The sequence below is a fragment of the Pipistrellus hanaki genome (genome assembly GCF_964339955.1).
Source record: "Pipistrellus hanaki genome assembly, chromosome: 10".
In the NCBI taxonomy this organism is placed as follows: Eukaryota; Metazoa; Chordata; class Mammalia; order Chiroptera; family Vespertilionidae; genus Pipistrellus; species Pipistrellus hanaki.
In genome coordinates, this window is record NC_140512.1 from 52,599,230 (window position 1) to 52,617,912 (window position 18,683).

The window sequence follows — 18,683 nt, forward strand, 5'->3', positions numbered from 1 at the left end:
TTTCAAGGTTCATCCATGTGGTAGCATCTGCCAGTATTTCATGATTTCCATGGCTGAATAATATCACAGTGAATGGATATACCGCATATTGCTTATCCATTCATCAGTTGATAGGCATTTAGGCTGTCTTCATTTTTGAGTTGCTATGAATAATGTCATGTACAACTTGTTGTATAGACATATATTTTCAAGTTTCTTGAGTACCTAAGAGTGAAATTGCTAGGTCCTGTGGTCACTTTGGTAGCATTTTGAGGACCTGTCTATCTCTTCTACAGTGGTTGCATCATGTTATATTTCACCAACAATTTATGAAGGTTCCAGTTTCTCCACATTTTCACTAACACTGTTATCATCTTATTGATTATAGTGGATTCAAATTGGTGTATTACTGCAGTTTTTAATTGCATTTCCCAAATGACAAATGTTGTCCAGCAATTGTTCATGTGCTTATTACAGTTTGTAACACTTCTTTAGGAAAATGCATATTCATGTCTGTTCCCATTTAAAATTGTCTTCTTATTGTTCTGTTATAAAAATTCTTTGTACTTTCTGGATACAAGTTAATTGTCAGTTATGTGATTTGCCAATATTTTCTCCCATCTTATGGGTTGTCTTTTCACCTTCTTGATGTCCTTTGATGCTGTTGTTTTTAGATAGTCCTAAAGAAAAAGATCCTTAAGACATTTCATGTATCTTCTTTGTTATTGCCCAATGTCAGCACAATTTAAAAAGGCTTGTGCATATCTTATTGTAACTCATTTTTTTGTCTGTGCCCTGAGACAAGGCGCTTATAAATCATCAAGTGGAGTGTTGTTGCAGAGCAGACAGTGCTGTTTAGGTTTCCATCTAATATGCTACCATTTGAAATAATAGGTCCATTGTGTCTTCCTAGATCCTCCTATGTGTTTCTGGTACTTTCTTGGTCATAATTTTGGGTAGTGAATTTTAGTGAAGAGGAAATAGTCTCTGCTTATTATTTTTGTGGAAGGCTCTGAAGGAGTCTGTAAAATTTATCTATTTTGTTCGCTATTGTAGCTATAAGAATCTTTACAAAACATATCGTACAAAATTTTCTAATTGTAAAGACCAGATGTTTCACATCAAGTCACCAGGTCTATAAGAGGCTCCAGCCAAGTTCTCAGCACTGTTCTGAAGTCTCTCTCCAGTTGCTGGCACTTGAATTTGAATGACAAGTATTCCAAAAAATAGGTTTCAAAATCTCCACAAATGCCTTTTTTTCATAAATTATGGAAAAATGAATATAAGCACAAATAATTTTCTTTCTGTAATAAGTGACTTTTAAAAAATGTTTAATTATCAGAGTGAGAGTGTTTTGGTATAATTTTCCTTACATCATCTCTTCCCTTTATATGTGATTGTTAGATTTTAGTGATAGGATATCCTTTTAAAGAGTTTGTACTTAACGACTCAGTCCCCATGGGCAGTAAGGAGCTCCTTGAGCTTATTCTAAATTTTGGCAGGTGTGGAAATTTCTAGGTCACCAGGGAACTCTTGATTAAGTTACTGCTGAAATGCACTAATTGGTCTTTTCCATAGTGCTTAGATGGTCCCAAGGAGACACTGGCCAGCTGGCAGAACTTTGCCCTTTAAGCTCCAGTTTCAGCTTCGTTTTTGTGAGTATTTCCTTGGTTTTTGTTTTTAAGAAATCACTAAATCATCTCCTTTTGCTCTTTACTGATTCCAGTTTCTGATGAAGAACTGAAGAGAAGAGTAGCTGAGGAACTGGCCCTGGAGCAAGCCAAGAAAGAGTCTGAACACCAGAAACGGTGAGTTTCCTGCCAAGCGGGAGATTTGGGTTGACTTGTTATAATTATTAAGTATTTTTAGAGAGGAATAATTGTAGTAAGACTCATTGTTTGTGTTTGGCTGAATTTCAGAATGTGCCGAGCATGTGAACTTGGCCATTTTCGGTTTTGGATTGTGCTTGTTAAAGCCCTAGATTGCCCTTTCCCCAAACGTGGTTATAAGTGTCCATTAAGTCTTTTGTGTGATTCTTTATTGCACAAATACTGACTGAGCTCTGTTTTCTCAATAATGTGAGAAGTATTGTAGTTCTTGAGGATTCTCCAGGAATTTCACAGGTTAGTTTCTTTCAATGAATGTAGTTAGGGTTGAAAATTATATTGTCTACGGTGGTTATGAAGGTTAGCAATATTGTAGCTAATGAATGCCATGTATTATCCATAGAACCCATATTAATAAATAGCACTACTTAGTAATATACTCACTTAAAAAAAACTGAAGATATATCAGACATATGTCATGTTGAAAAATCAAAATCTTCTATAATTCCATTCAATGGAGAAAATCAATCTTGAATGTTTTATTCCTCTAGAATTTTTCTATAGAAATACTACTACATTAATTTTATCATTATTAAAACTACTACTACTACTGCTACTACTAACAGTTAAACAGTTCATTGAAGTGTTCTTGTAATAGTAGAAAACCAGAAGTAATTCATATGACCATCATAGAGGACTGGATGACTGAGTTATGGCACATGTCTCAATACAATACTAGATAGTCAAGTAGATCCTTATGTGCTGATTCAAAAAGTTGTTGAGAGCTATAAACTGAAAAACATACAGTATTCAAAACAGCATAGATAATTTTTTTTTGGGTAAAAGTACTACTTTTTAAAGACCTTTGAAGTACAGTTATTCATAAAAATGTGCCAATACTTTTTAATCTAAGATAGAGTCAAGTGCTTTCCATCTGTGCTACTTCTGAAATTTGCATACAGCACAGAACATTACTGTTATATGATCATGCAAATGTCTTTCTGCTGTGAGCACTAAGCACATGCCCGCCACCAGTGGATGCTTAGTGTGTGCTTGTTTTTGTTTTGATTGCTTAACTGTTTTGCTTGGGAGAGCTAAATGTAAAGAATCTTTGAGTTGTATTCTCGTGTTCAATGGCCATATAATCAATCTAACCTCTTTGGATCTTAAATATTTCATCTCAAAATTTCTTTTTTAATATAAGTGTTAAGCTACCTCCAGTTTGCTTTTGAAATGTATGAAATAGAACGTAAGCTTTAGATTAAGACTGCCATTTTCTCCAGGAAATAAATTTAGGGTTTTAAAAATCATGATGTAGTTAGTGTATACTTCTGTAGTTTTCCACATAGCACTTTATAATTATTTAATTGTGTTAGGCTGATGGAGTATGTAATTAGATGGTGAAGTTCAAATATTCCAAAAAATTCAGACCATTTTCATTAAGAAGCAAAGAAAATCAATATATTATGGTAGAATTTCTTATCTTTGAAATTTTATTTTAATTTTGTTTTAATAAGGAGTTTTTTTGGGTTAAATTCATGTTTACTTTGCTTATTATATTTCACATAGAAATTTTTTGTCTTCTCTTCTCTCCTTATGGTATAGGATTCTTATAATAACTCTCACTCTAGTGTTTTCTTTTCTTTCTTTATTCTTCCTTTTTTATTCAGCTTCCATTTGCTTTGCCTTGGTCTGTGAGAGGTAAAGGGCAGATTAGATGAATAAAAGGTGCCAGGGAGAGCCAATATCTCAAGTGGACTGGGGTTGGCAGCCTAGCTGTAACCTGGACAAATGACTATTGATAAAGAATTTATTTTCTGTCACCTTTAAGGAGAACAGAGGGTGGTATCACCTTTTTATTATTATTTTTTTCTTTTAAAAAATGTTTTATTTGAAGCCTTCCTCATGAAAACTTCCAACTGTCAAATCTTGGCACAAAGTGTGTGTTCATCTGTGTGATAGTTTTTAAGAGAATCAATAGCTATTTTTTTTTCTTTTGTACCAGAGAAGAAACTTTTTGAAAAAGCATTAAGAAAGTTTTGTGTGCAGTCTTTGCAAAGCAACTTTTTGGTGTCAAGGCATTTATACATTACTAGAGGCCTGGTGCGCAAAATTCATGCACGGGAAGGGAGGGGGAGAAGGAAGGGGACCCTCAACCTGCCTGCATCCTCTCACAATCTGGGACCCCTCGGGGGATGTCCGACTGCTGGTTTAGGCCTGATCCCACAGGAATCCCTATGGGATTTGGCCTAAACCCACAGTCGGACATCCCTCTCGCAATCCGGGACTGCTGGCTCCTAACCACTCTCTTGCCTGATCATACCTAACCCCTCTGCCTGCCTGCCTGATTGCCCCTAACCACTCTGCCTGCCTTCTTGCTTTATTGCTCCTAACTGCTTGCCAGCCTGCCTGATCGCCCCTAATTGCCTGTGCTCCCACTGCAGCAGCTTCATCCAGAAGGATGTCCAGCTGTCCAGTCTAATTAGCATATTATGCTTTTATTATTATAGATTGTATCTGTTGCTTTAATTGAATGAAGCTTGTAAGCAGTTTTAGAGGGTTTCTTGCACCACTGTTTCAGCAATCCTTGTGTCATCTATACATACCCCTACTCACTCTACCTATGTGGTGAGTGATATGGAGAAGCCGTAACATTTCTAACAGGCTGGTGAACTTTGTGGCAGGAAATACTCTGAAATGTCTTTTAATAGGATAGCTTAAATAAGAATCTTGTTCGATCAGAATTTTTTTGGTTGAAAGATTGAAACTTAACTCTGGTTAACTTAGGAAGCAAGGGGATTTTTAGAAGCATTTTGGAAAGCTCAAAAGAATCAAAAGGAAGACTAGAGAACCCCAGCTAGGGAAGAACTGGTTACTACTAAGTTACAACTAAGAAGTACTTATTCAAAAGAAAATCAGGATAAGCATTCCATAACAAAAAGAAAAATATGTTGGGTGGCTGAATTTCATTGAATTGAAGATACCATTTATTATAAGAAGCACTAGGAGCCTGTTGCAGGAAGATTCCTGTGCACTAGGGAGCACTGCTGCTGCCCTCTCCAATCCTCCCCGCCCCACTCCGCCCGTGCTTTCCCTCTGGCAGCCACCTTGCTTTTTGCTTTTCCTCCCTCTTCCTTCTATACTGTCTTTAGTCTTCACTCCTCCCCTGCCATCTTTGTTGGGTTAATTTGCATACTCACTCTGGTTGTCTGTGGGTATAGCAAAGGTACGATCAATTAGCATTTTTCTCTTTTATTAGTGTAGATTGTATTTGATGTACCACAAGAAAAAAAAAATGCTACAAATTGTAACACAATAGTTTATCTCTCAGAATTTTCTTATTGAAGGATCTCATTAAGAATGACTGATTTTTTTTTTTTAAAAAAGAACAACTTCTGCATATTCAAAAAAAGAAAAATATAACAAAAGTAAATAGGTTAAAGCACTGTTCTCATCTGGGGGAGATTTTTGTCCCCCGAGGATATCTGACAGTGTCTGGAGACATTTTTTGGCTGTCACAACCTGTTAGGTGTTATTGTTATCTAGTGGGTAGAGGCCAGCAATACTATTAACCATCCTGGTGTACAGGACAGCTCTCACCTCTGCCCCTGTCCAGAACAAAGAATTATCTGGCTCAAAATGTCAATGTGCTGATAGTGAGAACCCCAGGGTTAAGGTGTTCTTAAAAACCAGCTCATATTGGGTTTAGTTCTTCTGAATCACTTCTTGACTCAGGGTCTTGCTGTCCTTCTTTTTTCTCCCATCGTATTCTGTGCCATCAAAACCTTGGCGACACAGCGTTCCTGAAATGATTGCTCCACTGCTGTTCCTGGGATTTTTCCAGGCTGCTGACACCAGTTTTTGCAAATTGTGATGCTTATGCTCAAGTTCTGACAACTGAGCAGGACAGCTGCCTGGCATACAGCAGTGTAAGATGCTCTTAGGCATGTGAAACATAGAAAAATATCATCCTAGGGCTATATTTGGTCAATACAGTCCATGTACACTCTGGACCATACATTGGTGGCATTGGAAATGACTTCTTGGGTGTCTTGCCTTACTCCGATCTAATGCCGAAGCCCTTTTACAGCCTCTCTGATTGGTAGTGCCACATTCATTTAGATCCCATTTAAAGTCATTTAACCTGAAGATATTTCATTAGGCCATTTAAAATTAACCTGAATTTCTTTAAGTCTCCACTCTTTACTACAGTATGCAGATATGCAGTTGCTTTAAAGAAATTTCCTGCTAGTCCACAGTGATGGTGCAGCTAATTGTAAAGCACTGTGACTGTATGTGTTGTATTCTCATTTCTAAAAACCATTTATTCATGAAATCTCAAGTTATCTTAGATCTGATTCTGTTTTATGAGACTCTTGAGTGATTTGCTTAGTTAACAAAACCATGCCCCAAAATATCACTGACATAATATTAGTACATGCACTAAACGTTGAATTTAATTTGGAATTACAGTTTTGCTTATCACAACATCTAATGGAGGGAATAGTTGTTTGGTGTATTGGGAGTCCAGAGTAAATTAAATGCTCATGTCAGCAGTCTGTTTTTGCTGTAACACTCTATGGTGTGTTTTGGATAATAGCTGACCATATTGTGTTGTAACTATAGCAGGCCAATATAGCAGGGACATAATGTGCCCCAGTGTGAGTACAGACTTTTAAAATGTGATTTGCTTCTCTCCTGTGCCCTGCCTCCAAAAGTCAGTCTTTGACAGCAAGAATAATGCGACTGCTTCTGACCTCTGACCTTTGGCTTTTGAATTTCACCTCTTTACCCATAAAAGCAAGTGAAAGTGTTTCAGTTTTAATAACTTTTTAACTTTTCTTCAAGAAAACAAGAAGAAGGGGAATACCTACTTGCTATTGTAAGTAGCTACACATCAACCAAGATTACTTGCTTGCTGTTTTTAAATGGACAACTGATGAGATTTCCCCCACTTTAAATTACTTGGATAATTACATTAGATATTTGAGATGTACGCTAATTAATTTGATTTAATAAGTGATTTAATAAAGTAATCATAAATTTTATTAGCTGTATGGGTAAATTCGAATATAGTACAGTCCATTAATTTTTTTTTCCTCTTAGAGCATGAATTAAGGGCTTAAAGATTTGGGGACTTGTTAGTTTCTTGTAGTAAAGGTAAAATTTATAGGGATGGTACCTTCTGTTTAAATTCATTATATAAAAGAGTTCATTTCAATTTTATGAATAGATGTTTTCTGCCTCTGAAGGAAAAAGCTGAAAAAGGAAGGAAGAAAGAACCAGTAGAGAAAAACAGGGTTTGTGGGTTAGCATCACATTAGAAATACATGATGTGGGAAATTGTCTACCTAATGTGATACAAATTACACAGTTATGATGAAAGTACATGCCTTCAGCCTGAACCTACATGTAGTCTCTAGGTATATACTATCACAAAAAAAGAAAAAAAAAGAAAAAGAGAAACCAACTTTCAGGGTACAAGTACTTTTTGATAACTAATAATTATCAATGGCTTCTTGTAAAGTGTGGTTTTGAAGTGAATAACATCAGTTAGTAGTGAGTATTTTCTCTTGGCACTTACAATGATTATGGGCAATCGCATCTCATTTCTAATTAATAAATATTTGCAAAGAAGATGGTTACAGAAATTTGAGTTATAAGTCTTCAGTGACACAAACTCTGCTGTGATGTGAGCTTATTTCTCAGTCCTGGTTCCAATAGGAGTGGAGTCTTTCATAGCATTATCTACACAAATGTTCCTGCATATATCTGCCATATAGGAGATCCTTATGCAGTATAAAAGTCCAGATATTTTAGATTAATTTTCTTATTAACCCCATTGTAGCCTTGTTTATAAAAATGCTGTTTTATACTTGCATGTTTCTATTCCACTCTGCTTAAGAATAGATAAAGACATACCAGTTCTGGAGGACTCTCACATCCTAGCCTCCTGGGCCTTTTCATTGGAAGTTGATTGGAAGTGCTGTGTAGGTACCAGGAATCGTGTGCCATCTGCTACTTTATCTTTTTCTTCAAGTGACACTTTTCTAATTTTAATAGAGATAACTGCTTTCTATAACCAACAAACAAAGGTTGGATTACTCAGTCTGTGTTTTATTCACATCTCTTTACTTATTTTTCCAAATCCAATTTTCTCTCCTATTCAGTGTTATGCAGTTGTAGAGCCCTGCCCAGAATTCAGTTTGAGAAGCTATTTTTACACTATTGGAACATTAAATCTGGACTGGAATTAATGTAATTAATCCTAAGCATGCCATAGAATCAGCTTTATATCAGACTCCTTCTTCATTGGTTGTGTTAGCAGCAGTGATGTTCAACCACTTTTTGTTCAGATGTTTCTTTTGACAGTAATTATAGTGTTTTCTCATGTGAAGCATAGTGTTTGATGTAACTTGTACCAAAGTTGGTGTCTGCCCTTGGAATTTTCTAGGAATTGGTTTCTGGATGTGCCATAGTTACAATAATCCTTGCTGAAGTTTCTCTATTACTCAGAGCAATCTAGGGGGAAGGGGGAAGGGGTTGTAACATATCCTATAAATAATTTATTATTCCTTATATAAACGATTAATGTTTATTGTCAGTGTTATCACTCTTTTAAAAACACGATGACTGAAATAGATGTAGGTAAAATTTTTCACTCTGTAGCAGAATCAGGACTTGAATTTCATGGCCCCATAACCCTACCCTGTCTGAATCACTCTCTCTCATTATTTTGTAAATGTTTATTCAAAGGACACCCAGCGTGGCACTTTGATATAAAGCTGATTCAAGTGCCATCTTAGTATTGTTAGGACTAGGGATTTGGAGCTCTGTCAGCCCCCTTCCCCTATCCCCTTCCTGGAGACCTAAGAATCATTCTTACCAGCTCTAATGCCTTGTCAGGGTGATTTTCTCTCAAAATTGGACACACTGCATGAGCGAGGAGTATATTTTTCCATGCTAATAGCTTTGTTGGATGAGTTAGTTCTGTTTCCGTTTTAGAAGGGGTGGGGGGAGTGGCCAGATGTCCATTTCCTTGAGTCCAGAAGTCTCTATTTATGGGCAGTGGTCCACATTGTTTGGGCCTCACCCTGGCCGAGTCCTCAGGCCTCGGCCTTCCGGAAACCGTCTGCTGATCCTGCTGGTAATGAATGCTGTGTGAGGAGGAGTGGAAAAAGTGAGGTCCTTGTATGGCAGTTCACTCTGGAAACAATGGGGAAATGTGCAAAGAGCGGCCGGGAGGGGCAGGAAGCCTGCTCTGAGGGAGATGGGGGGCAGCAGAGGGAGTTATAGGAGCGGTGCTCTGGCCAGGAGTGAGGGCTTGCGGGCTTCCAGGTGGCTGGGAGTGAGGACTTGCAGACTCCTGGGAGGCCAGGCGCAAAGCCAGGGGAAGGAAGGCCTTTTCTTGCACAAATATCATGCACCGGGCCTCTAGTAGTCAGTCACATAATCAGAAAATAGAGGAGTTGGGACTTGAACCCAAGCAGTCTGGAATCTGAAGCCACACTCACATCGCTCTATTGAACTGTATCTCAGAGGCTAAATTAAATTCCGATCAAACAGTGATGGGTTACCTGTTATACATCAGTCTGAGCCTCTAACTGAGGCTCTTTTGATGTGGTTGACTGAAGATTTGTGTTTTTCAGGTTTCAGTGTAGTCTAATTTGCCTTGATTGTGGAGCTCATTAGGTAAGGAATTTAGTTTTGAAAAGAATTCATAAATGAAGGGACCTTTTTGATATATTTTTTTTAAATTCATAGGACTATATTTTGAAATAAAACAGTCAAAATACTGTCAAATACTGGGTGAAAAAATTATATTTCTATAGGTTTTTATGTAAAATGTTAGAAATTGTGTGGTTTTTAAAAAAATGAATATAACTGTCAACTGTACAATTCAGTTTGTGTGAGACTGAAGAAAAGGAGCCCAAACTATTGTCCTGGTGAGTTTGTGTAACCTAAATTATTTGTCAGCCCCAGATAGGTTTGACTTAGAAAGCACTTTTTCTCAAACGACTGAATAGTTGGATGTTAGTCCAACAAAAATTGAGGGTGACATCAGAATTTTGATTACTGATTATTCTTTTTTTAAAAAATATGCTTTTATTGATTTTATAAAAAGAAGAAAGGAGTGGGAGAGAAAGAAGGAGGGAGGGAGGGAGGGAGAGAGGGAGGGAGATACGTTGATAAGAGAAACATCTATTGGTTACCTCCTGTATGCTCGCACCCTGACGGGATCTAATCCTCAACCTGGGTATGGTCCCTGACCAGGAATTGGACCAGCAACCTTTGCACAGGATAACACTCAACCAACTGAGCCACACTAGCCAGGGCTGATTACTGCTCATTTTTGTTCCCTTCTTCTTGCCTTTGTGTCTCTTCTTTCTCCCTTCCAATTAATTAGAATTGGTATCTCTACTTTTAAAATATATTGCAAGTCCATTAACTCTCACCATTTCATCTCTACTTAGCTAAGCCAGTGCTTCTTGATTGGGGGGACTTTTGCCTCCACACTTCAGTTGGAGAACTTTCAGGTTGGAGGGGGCTCCTGACATGTCACGGATAGAGGTCAGTGATACGCCTAAATATCCTGTAGGCCAGCTATCCAATAGGACAGATCTCTACAACGAAGAATTCTTATGTCCAAATGTCAGTGGTGCCAAGGTTGAGAAACCCTGTCTAAGCCATTGTCACTCTCACTTGTATTATAATATTACAGTCTCCTGCAGGGAGCTACTCTTCTCTCCCCAGTTCTGATTCTACTCTTCTACTCTCCATTAAGCAGTGTTAATGTATTTTGAATCATGGCAGTTTTTTTTTTTTTTTAACTTAAAATCCTCTAACTGCTTTTCATTAGATTTAGCTTAAAGTCCAAATCTTTCCCTTGACCTTCTAGTCCTCTTCTTCCCTTTATATATTTATACACTCATACTTCAGCTCTTACCAAATTTCATTGAATGTTTCAGCTATATTAGTGGCCAAACCCGTTTGTGCCTGCAGCTGTTTGTCTAGCATTCCCTGTTCTGCATGGCTGGCTTCCTCTTACTATTCAGGCTTTGCTGATTGCTTTACCTACATATTCTTTCTTTCTTTTTCTCTCTGTTAGTTGTCATTTCTGTCCATGTAAGAAAAGTCCAAACATATAGGAATTTTTATGAATTTATTTGAGCCTAACTAATGACAATTGTTGGGAAGTAAAATCTCAATGGATCGAGAAAATGCTCTGGAAAATGGCAGGGGGATATGTAACGGGGTTTCATGCAATTCATTGATGGTAGGTTATAGGGAGGTGAGAGAAAGCAAAGCGGGGAAATCTCTGGGATTGCATAAAAAGTAAAACAAATAGACACATACTTCTTTTACATTTGTGGGTATAGGATAGTTAACATTTACAGTGCATAGACATGGTATGCAAGGAACAAAAAACAAGGAAGGAGTTCTGTGGTCTCTTGCTCTGATGGGAGGTTGTGCCTTGAGGGATCTAGGAATTTGTTATAGATAAAAAGAGACAATAGACAAGCTCAGTTAAGGTAAAGATTGACCTTTGTCAGGGAAGATACTGGCCTAGAACATGACTACCTGCCATGACTCGCTTTTAGTTAAGTTTTACTCAGACCATCTTATGTGGTTACTTGAGGTCTCTGAGTTGTAAGGCTTGCCAGGCAGGCCTTCCCTGAGCTTGTCAGGCTTACTGAATGGCCTGTTTCTGTCCACATTTCTTTGCTTTGTTTCTTGATAGCATTTTATCTGTTTTATTGACTGCCTCCTCCACTGGAATGTAAAACTCATTGTCTGTCCCATAGTAAGTGTCAACAAGAATGTATTGCTAAATTACAGCTATATTTTATGGTTGTGGGTAAGTAGATTATAATGGAATAGTATTTGTCCAAAAGGAAAAAGAGGCAGGAGAATTCTCTGGCAACAGCAACTATCATTTAATGATTGCCTACTGTTTACCAGATGCTGTGCTGGTACCTTTGATTATATTAACCCTGAACATCCCCAGAGCCTTTTGTGGAGGCCTGCTTTAGCTCTATGGCAGCCTGTTAGATGATGCCCCTCACATTACCCCAGGATCCAAGGCTGAGTGCCCCCTCACCCTGTATACACACACACCAAACTGGGGTACGAAGTGGTCGCTCTGCTCTTTCTGGATTTATTTCACAATCAGAATGCAGCTTGGATAGGCTGAGTATCTAAGGCTGTGTTATTGACAAAAGGCAGCCTCAGGATTCAAATTCAGTTCTCTTACTCCAAGCCTCTCCCCAGGATTTCCTTTTAAAGTTTTATTGGCTCTTAGATAACAGCTGTATTCCCTTTTTGCAGGCCTAATTGGCTTTTCTTTTTTTGATATGGGGACTTCATTTTTAGCTTCAGAGGCAGCAATTTCTTTGGTTTCAGGTGACTTAGGCAAAAAGGATCTACTATTCCCTTCTTTCCTGCTTAGTAAGCATTGTCTAAAAGTGAAAAACGGATGTTATGAAAATATAGTCTGGGTTTTGGGTTATTTTTATTGGCAACCAAAAACAGACTCAAAATTTGTAAGACACCTACAATCCTATCCTATCTAATAAGAGTAATATGCAGATTGACCATCACTCCAATACACAAGAGGCTGACCCTGTGTGGACACAAGATGGCCACCACAAGATGGCCAGCAGGGGAGGGCAGCTGGGAGGAACCAGGCTGCAAGGGAAGGCAGTTGGGGGTGATTAAGTCTGCAGGGGAGAACAGTTAGGGATGACCAGGCCAGCAGAGTAGGGAAGTTGGGGGTGACTGGACCTGCAGGGAAGGGCAGTTGGGGAGGCGGGGACCCAGGCCTGTAGTGGAGAGCAGTTGGGGGGAACCAGGCATGAAGGGGAGGGCAGTTAGGCGTGACCAGGCCTGCAGGGGACGGACAGCAGTTAGGGGCAAACAGGCTGGCAGGGGAGCAGTTAGGCATCAATCAGGATGGCAGGGGAGTGGTTAGGGGTGATCAGGCTGGCAGGCAGAAGCAGTTAGGGGCAATCAGGAAGGCAGGCAGGTGAGCAGTTGGGAGCCAGCAGTCCTGGATTGTGAGAGGGATGTCCCAGATTGGAGAGGGTGCAGGCTGGGCTGAGGGACACCCTCCTCCTCCCATGCACAAATTTTGTGGACCGGGCCCCTAGTGTATATTATATGCACTCATATTTATGAACCTGACCCTCAATGTGTTTTGTAGAAGTCTCTGGGCCTTGATTATTGGGATAAAGTCAGGAAGTCTGTAGCTCTGGCCATTACCTCTCATTAGTCCCCATGACCCTGTTGAAGGCATTCCAATTTTCCATGGAACATTTGATGCTTTCAGTTCCAGAGGAACTTGGATGCACATGGATTTATGTCGTGGGAATTTGCTTCCGTTACCTACTTGGTTTGGTGACCATTTCTTTTGTTGAAACCTGGGAGATCTTCCTTTCTTCCCTTATCCTGCCTTCCTCGGCCTTCCTGGCTCCTAGGAATCAGTGTCCATTCAAGGCTCCAGGGGAGACAAAAGCCCCAGAGTGGCCCCGGATTGCAGATTGTGCATTTGAATGTTTCTGTACCTTTGGAGAGGTGAACCTTGTCATCTGCTTCATGCTCTCTTGTATCTATCCTCTCCTACCTTTTCATGTTTGTTTGTTTTTTCTTGATTTTTTTTTGCTTTTTCATTTTCTCGCAGCTTGTCATAGGAATGACACACACTCAGCAAAGTCAGCTTTAGACAGCATTTTGTAGACAAGAACAACAAATTCACCAGTCAGGGAACAAAGTGAGAGAAAAATGAAGAACAATATTAGAAAAGAACCCTTTGGGAAGCTGCACAAAAAATGTTATATTAAAATCAATACCAGGGCTTGACCTTTTGTGGTACTGTATATTTTAAAGCCTTCTATTGATTCTCTTTTAATAACATGTTTATTCTAGTTTACTGACAAGAGACTAGGGAGAATACAAAAAGAAAAGATCAAATTCTGTATTATGGTGGTCATTTAAACTTGTCTCAGGCATTTTTTATAGCTGACTAGTATTGTCTTTATGCATTAACATACTATATCATTTTTTAAATGGAATGAGAGACTGAGCGATGTTATAAAAATGGCAAAGTGATTTTTAAGATGTACTTTTATTGAAAATATGCTGGCCTTGCAGTGAAATACAAGTGTGCGTCTCTGCCCCCGAATTAGAATTTATTGCTTTACTGCATGTGTGTAGAAGACAGAAAAGTCTCATTTTGATTTTTTTTTTTTCCATTCCTGAAAACCATCAATAGTCATGTTGAGTCTGGGAACATTTGGTGACAATTCTCTGCATAAAGTTAGCCGTTTCTTACTGCATGCTAAAGTCAGAATGTCCATGCATAGGAAATCTCCTCACCTGACCATTTTGACCAATCTTTCCATTTCAAAGACAGAAATATTCATTGCTTTTCACTGTGAGGGGCCATTTGTACTACCTTTAGGAAGGCAGTCCTCTTAAAGGTGTCATCCGGTCATGAATTTATTGCACTCTGTTCATCTCCTCCAGTTAATCGGGAAAAATAATTTAATTTCCTAACCTCATTCAGATGATTTTTCCGAGCATACAGTTATTAAGAGGTATCCAGAACAGCAGGAAGGACTTGAAAGATACACCTGGAAAGGTTATTCTGTAAATGGCAAATTAAATGAGATTCAACCTGTAGAACATCAAGTTAATAGGCTTGGGGAGAAATGCTTGGATCTAATTCACAATTTTAATATAATAGTCCTGTTGTTTATGGACATCTGATATCACATGTTGAGAAGCCAGACAGCAATTCCAGGAAGGCTGTAATGAATTAGAGGACATTTTGAAAGGGCAAATAAATTAATCAGGATGCTGAAAGGCACAAAAGGGAGACGCAGAAGATTGCAATGTATTGTATCATTGTGGGGAGAAGGCTCAGCAGTGCTTGGGGGTCCCAGGGAGGTCCAGAGAGTTGCTCTTACCTTTGGGTGTTTAAATGCTGTGAGGATCTAGAGTCGGCATCAGCTGTGATAGAGTCATCTCTGTGCCCACCTTTGGTGGTCTTTTAGGCAGTTGATAAGGGAATTGGTTCCTGAGTACTGACCCTGTCCCCACCGCTCCTGGAGTTCATCCCTGCTTGTTTCTCTTATCTTGTTCTATAGTCGATGCTTTATTGTAAGCTGGTGTTGTGGGGAAGCCCAAAAATCTAAATTCAGGATCGATTCTGAGGAACTGACACATGGCCTTATTCAAATTTATAAGAATTTTAATAGGAGAAAATTATATTCTTGGGCAAAGCAGCTGCTTGCTCCCAGTAGTGGCCAGCCGGCAAGAGATCCACTCCTTTCCAGGATAAGATCTCTTTTTTGTTTTAGGGGCTTAATAGTAAAACCATATTGTAGTTAGTGACATAGACTACCAGAAAGAACAATGCATTCATAAGTTAACAGTTAACATCAGGCAATTATCACAATGTATACATTCATTAACCTCTTTCATGGGGCCTGGCGTTTATCTTTGGGTGCATGGTGGCTTTCTGGGTAGCCAGCCACACCCAAGGCTACAGAGAGTTAAACAGGAGATTAAACAGAGAGCCCAACATTTCTCATATGCCTTTGCTGATGGAGACATAGTGCATCTCTGAGCTCCCCCATACCTGGTCTTCATTTCTATGTTCTCTCATCATCTCATCCATAATATCTCCCTAGCACCTTAGAATATCCATGGATCAAAGCAAAAGTCACAGGTTAGTAAAAAGAAGTGTTTTATTTCCCTAATCACAAAAATAATATACACTGTATAGACAATTTGAGGAATGCAGCTAAACAAAATGAAGAAAATGGAAGTTGCTATAATCCCACTAGTCACACAAAACCATTGTAAATATTTTGGTATACAGGCATTAACATTTAGGGGAAAGTAACAGAAGTGGTGTCACAAATTGAACCTGTCATTTTCCTGAGCTTATTTATTTTTGTTCCTAAGATACATCATGGACTGTTTTGTCATTAGATAAATTCATGGCAGTTCACTACTAGATATTTAGTCTTCCCAACAAAATGGTTTGAAAATGTTTCACTATTATGAACACACTGTTTTAAATGTTATTTTTAAAAAAATGTTATTGTTATTAAATTTATCGGTAGCCAGTATTATTTCCCTAGGGTAAGTTTCTGTAAATGGAATTACTAGATCAAAGGTTATGTAAAATACTATTATTGTCAAATTACCTTCAAGAAATTGGGTTAGTTAACTTACTACCAATGGGAGTCGCTGCTTGTGTCTCACTGATTGGGAATGCGGTAGTAAAACCATTGTTGTTTTATATTATGCCCATGTCACCATGCCTTATTTATCTCTTCCTTTGGCAAGTACTTTCATTATTTCTAGATGGGTGGTTTTTAGTGTGATGGAATAGTCTTGTTGTTGGTCTTGTTACTGATGGAATGAATGCCATCAGTGTTTAAGCACCTGGTAAATACTCGCCAGACCATTTTGGGTTATTGTTAAGCCCGTGTAGTTTAAAAAAATCCCCCAATTTAAACAGTAATTTAATTTTAATAATGTTCTCTTGTTATCTGCTGTAAGATATAAAAACCTGTCACTGAGGCCTGCATCCAGCTGATGAGATACAATAGGTATACAACATTGAGAGACAGTATGCAGCCGGTGGTCTCCTTTTGCCCCAAAGTGAGCTCAATGATATTTCTAAGCCACATCAGATCTGGCCTAAATGTGATTTAAGTATTCAGTCAACTTGCTGTATCTGTGAATGTGTGATTGTCATGAATCAAGCGTCAGTAGAAGAAATACACAAGCTTTGAGTTATTTGCAGCTTTATGAACAATGCCCTGCACATAGTATCTACTAACTAAAGAACTGTTGAATGTTGAGTTTGACCATACTTTTATCTGTTGAAGGATAATGTGTTTGCTTTCATACTTGCTACAAAAATAACTAACTAACTAAATAAATAAATAAATGGAAAATCAAGTAAATCTGAAGATTTAGGTGAAAAAATATGGCACGTGAAGTGTATGACTAAACTCTAAACTTAAAAAATTACATAGCTTACATTTTTTCTTGATTCTCTATAATCACTTGATATTATATTTGTAATTAGCATAATTACTTTACATTAATGTTATTATTTAAAAAATATAAGTAAATATTTTTTTTGCTAGAACTTTTCTTGATTCCAGACTAATAGCAGATGCACAAAACTATTTCATTGTTTAGGCTCACCCTGGAGTAAGGGAGCCTGGACACATTCATGCCCCTCACTTTTACACTCCACATAATGCCAATTAAGATAATGAAATGGCATGTTAGAGATGAAGAGATTTTAGTATGTGCATGGCTATATTTTGAGACAAAAAACAATCCAGAATTGGGAATCAGAAGACCAGGATTCTAGTCCTGCCATCTCTGCTTATTAGCTATTTGAGCATTTTCCTTACCTTTAAAAAAATGAAAACAAATGCAAGAGTAAAATCTCCCATAGTATTATAGTGAAGATTCAATAATATGCTGCATTTGTCCCATAAGCTTTTGTAATAATGCCATTTTTAATAATAATACAAACAATAATGATTATTATCACAACTACTTCTATAACTATTAATCTTGTGAATTACAAATGTTACTGTGGAGGTTTCATGCCTTCCTTAAACCAGCAGAACCCAAATAGACTTTATTTAATTTGCTGTATCACTGCTGAACCACAGTGATCTATTTGGTACTGGACTTGAAGCTTTTTTTCATTGTGGAATATTGTGTGTTTAAAAAGTTTCTCTTGCTTCTTTCCCACCCTGTGTCTGGAAACTATTCTCCCTTCACATTGCATTTTTATTCATATTACCTTTCTTCTGCTGCTTAATTACCCCAGTGTCTTTAATTGTTCTCATTCTCTTGGACATAAATCATAATTCAAGTTCAACCAGGAGATAAGTTAGCCTGACCTCTATGCTGGTTATTGCTTTAATTCTTGGGGTCATTTCAGTTTTATTTTTACTTGTAAGCCAGTTTGTTTGAAACTTGCTTTTTGCTGTCATAACCTATCTTTGCACTGCTGTCAGAAGAGCTAACTCTGGTGAATACACCTTCAGGGAATGGTGTATTCATTTGCCAGGGCTGCTATTAAAAAAATAATACTGCAGACTGGGAGGCTAAAACAACAGAAATTTATTTTTCCATGCTTCTGCAGGCTGGAAGTCCAAATAAAGTGTCAGCAGGTTTGGTTTCTCCTGAGGCCTGTCTCCTTGGCTTGCTGATGGTTGCCTTCTCTCTGTGTTTTCAACATGGCCTTTTTTTCTCTAGAGCAGCTTCCATCTACCCGTGGTCCGTGAGGTCTGAAAGGTTGGTGACCGCTGCTCTAGAGCTCATCCCTGATGTCTCTTCTTATATGGACACCAGTTCTACTGGATTAGGGTCCCAGCTTTCTGATTGCATTTAACCATATTACCTCTTTTAAAGAACCTATCTCTAAGAATAATCTTATGAAGTATAGGAAGGACACAATTCAGTCCATAAAAGATGGACACATCGACAGATGCAAAAATTGATGGACACATTGACAGATGCAAAAATTGATGGTTTTATTTTATAGCTCTTCCTCAGCAGAAAATGATCCTTATAGTAAACCTTTAAGGCATCTTTCAGGTCCAAAATTCTAAGTGTTGATTTTCTAATGGGAGTTATTTGCATTAGGGCTCAACAGTGATTGTGGCTTGAAGTTTTAAGAAGGGTTAGGGTTAGGATTTCACTGACTTATAAAAATGTCATATGTCCCTATTCATCTATTTTTTTTTTTTTTTTTTTAAATCTAAGCAGTTAAGTTTGTGGTAGTAAAACAGGTGGGCCAAAGAGTTGCCCATCAAAGGTGGCAAATTA

At 38.1% G+C, this 18,683-nt stretch overlaps 1 protein-coding gene across 2 annotated transcripts in view; it reads left to right on the forward strand.

Annotated features, from left to right (window-relative positions):
• Window positions 1-18,683, forward strand: part of CHCHD3 (coiled-coil-helix-coiled-coil-helix domain containing 3) — a 252,354-nt gene that overhangs the window by 54,905 nt on the left and 178,766 nt on the right. For both annotated transcript variants that reach the window (XM_084896604.1, XM_084896605.1), the window contains exon 3: window positions 1,706-1,787. In XM_084896604.1, coding sequence (XP_084752730.1) covers window positions 1,706-1,787 — 82 coding nt within the window. The remainder of the gene's footprint in view (window positions 1-1,705; window positions 1,788-18,683) is intronic.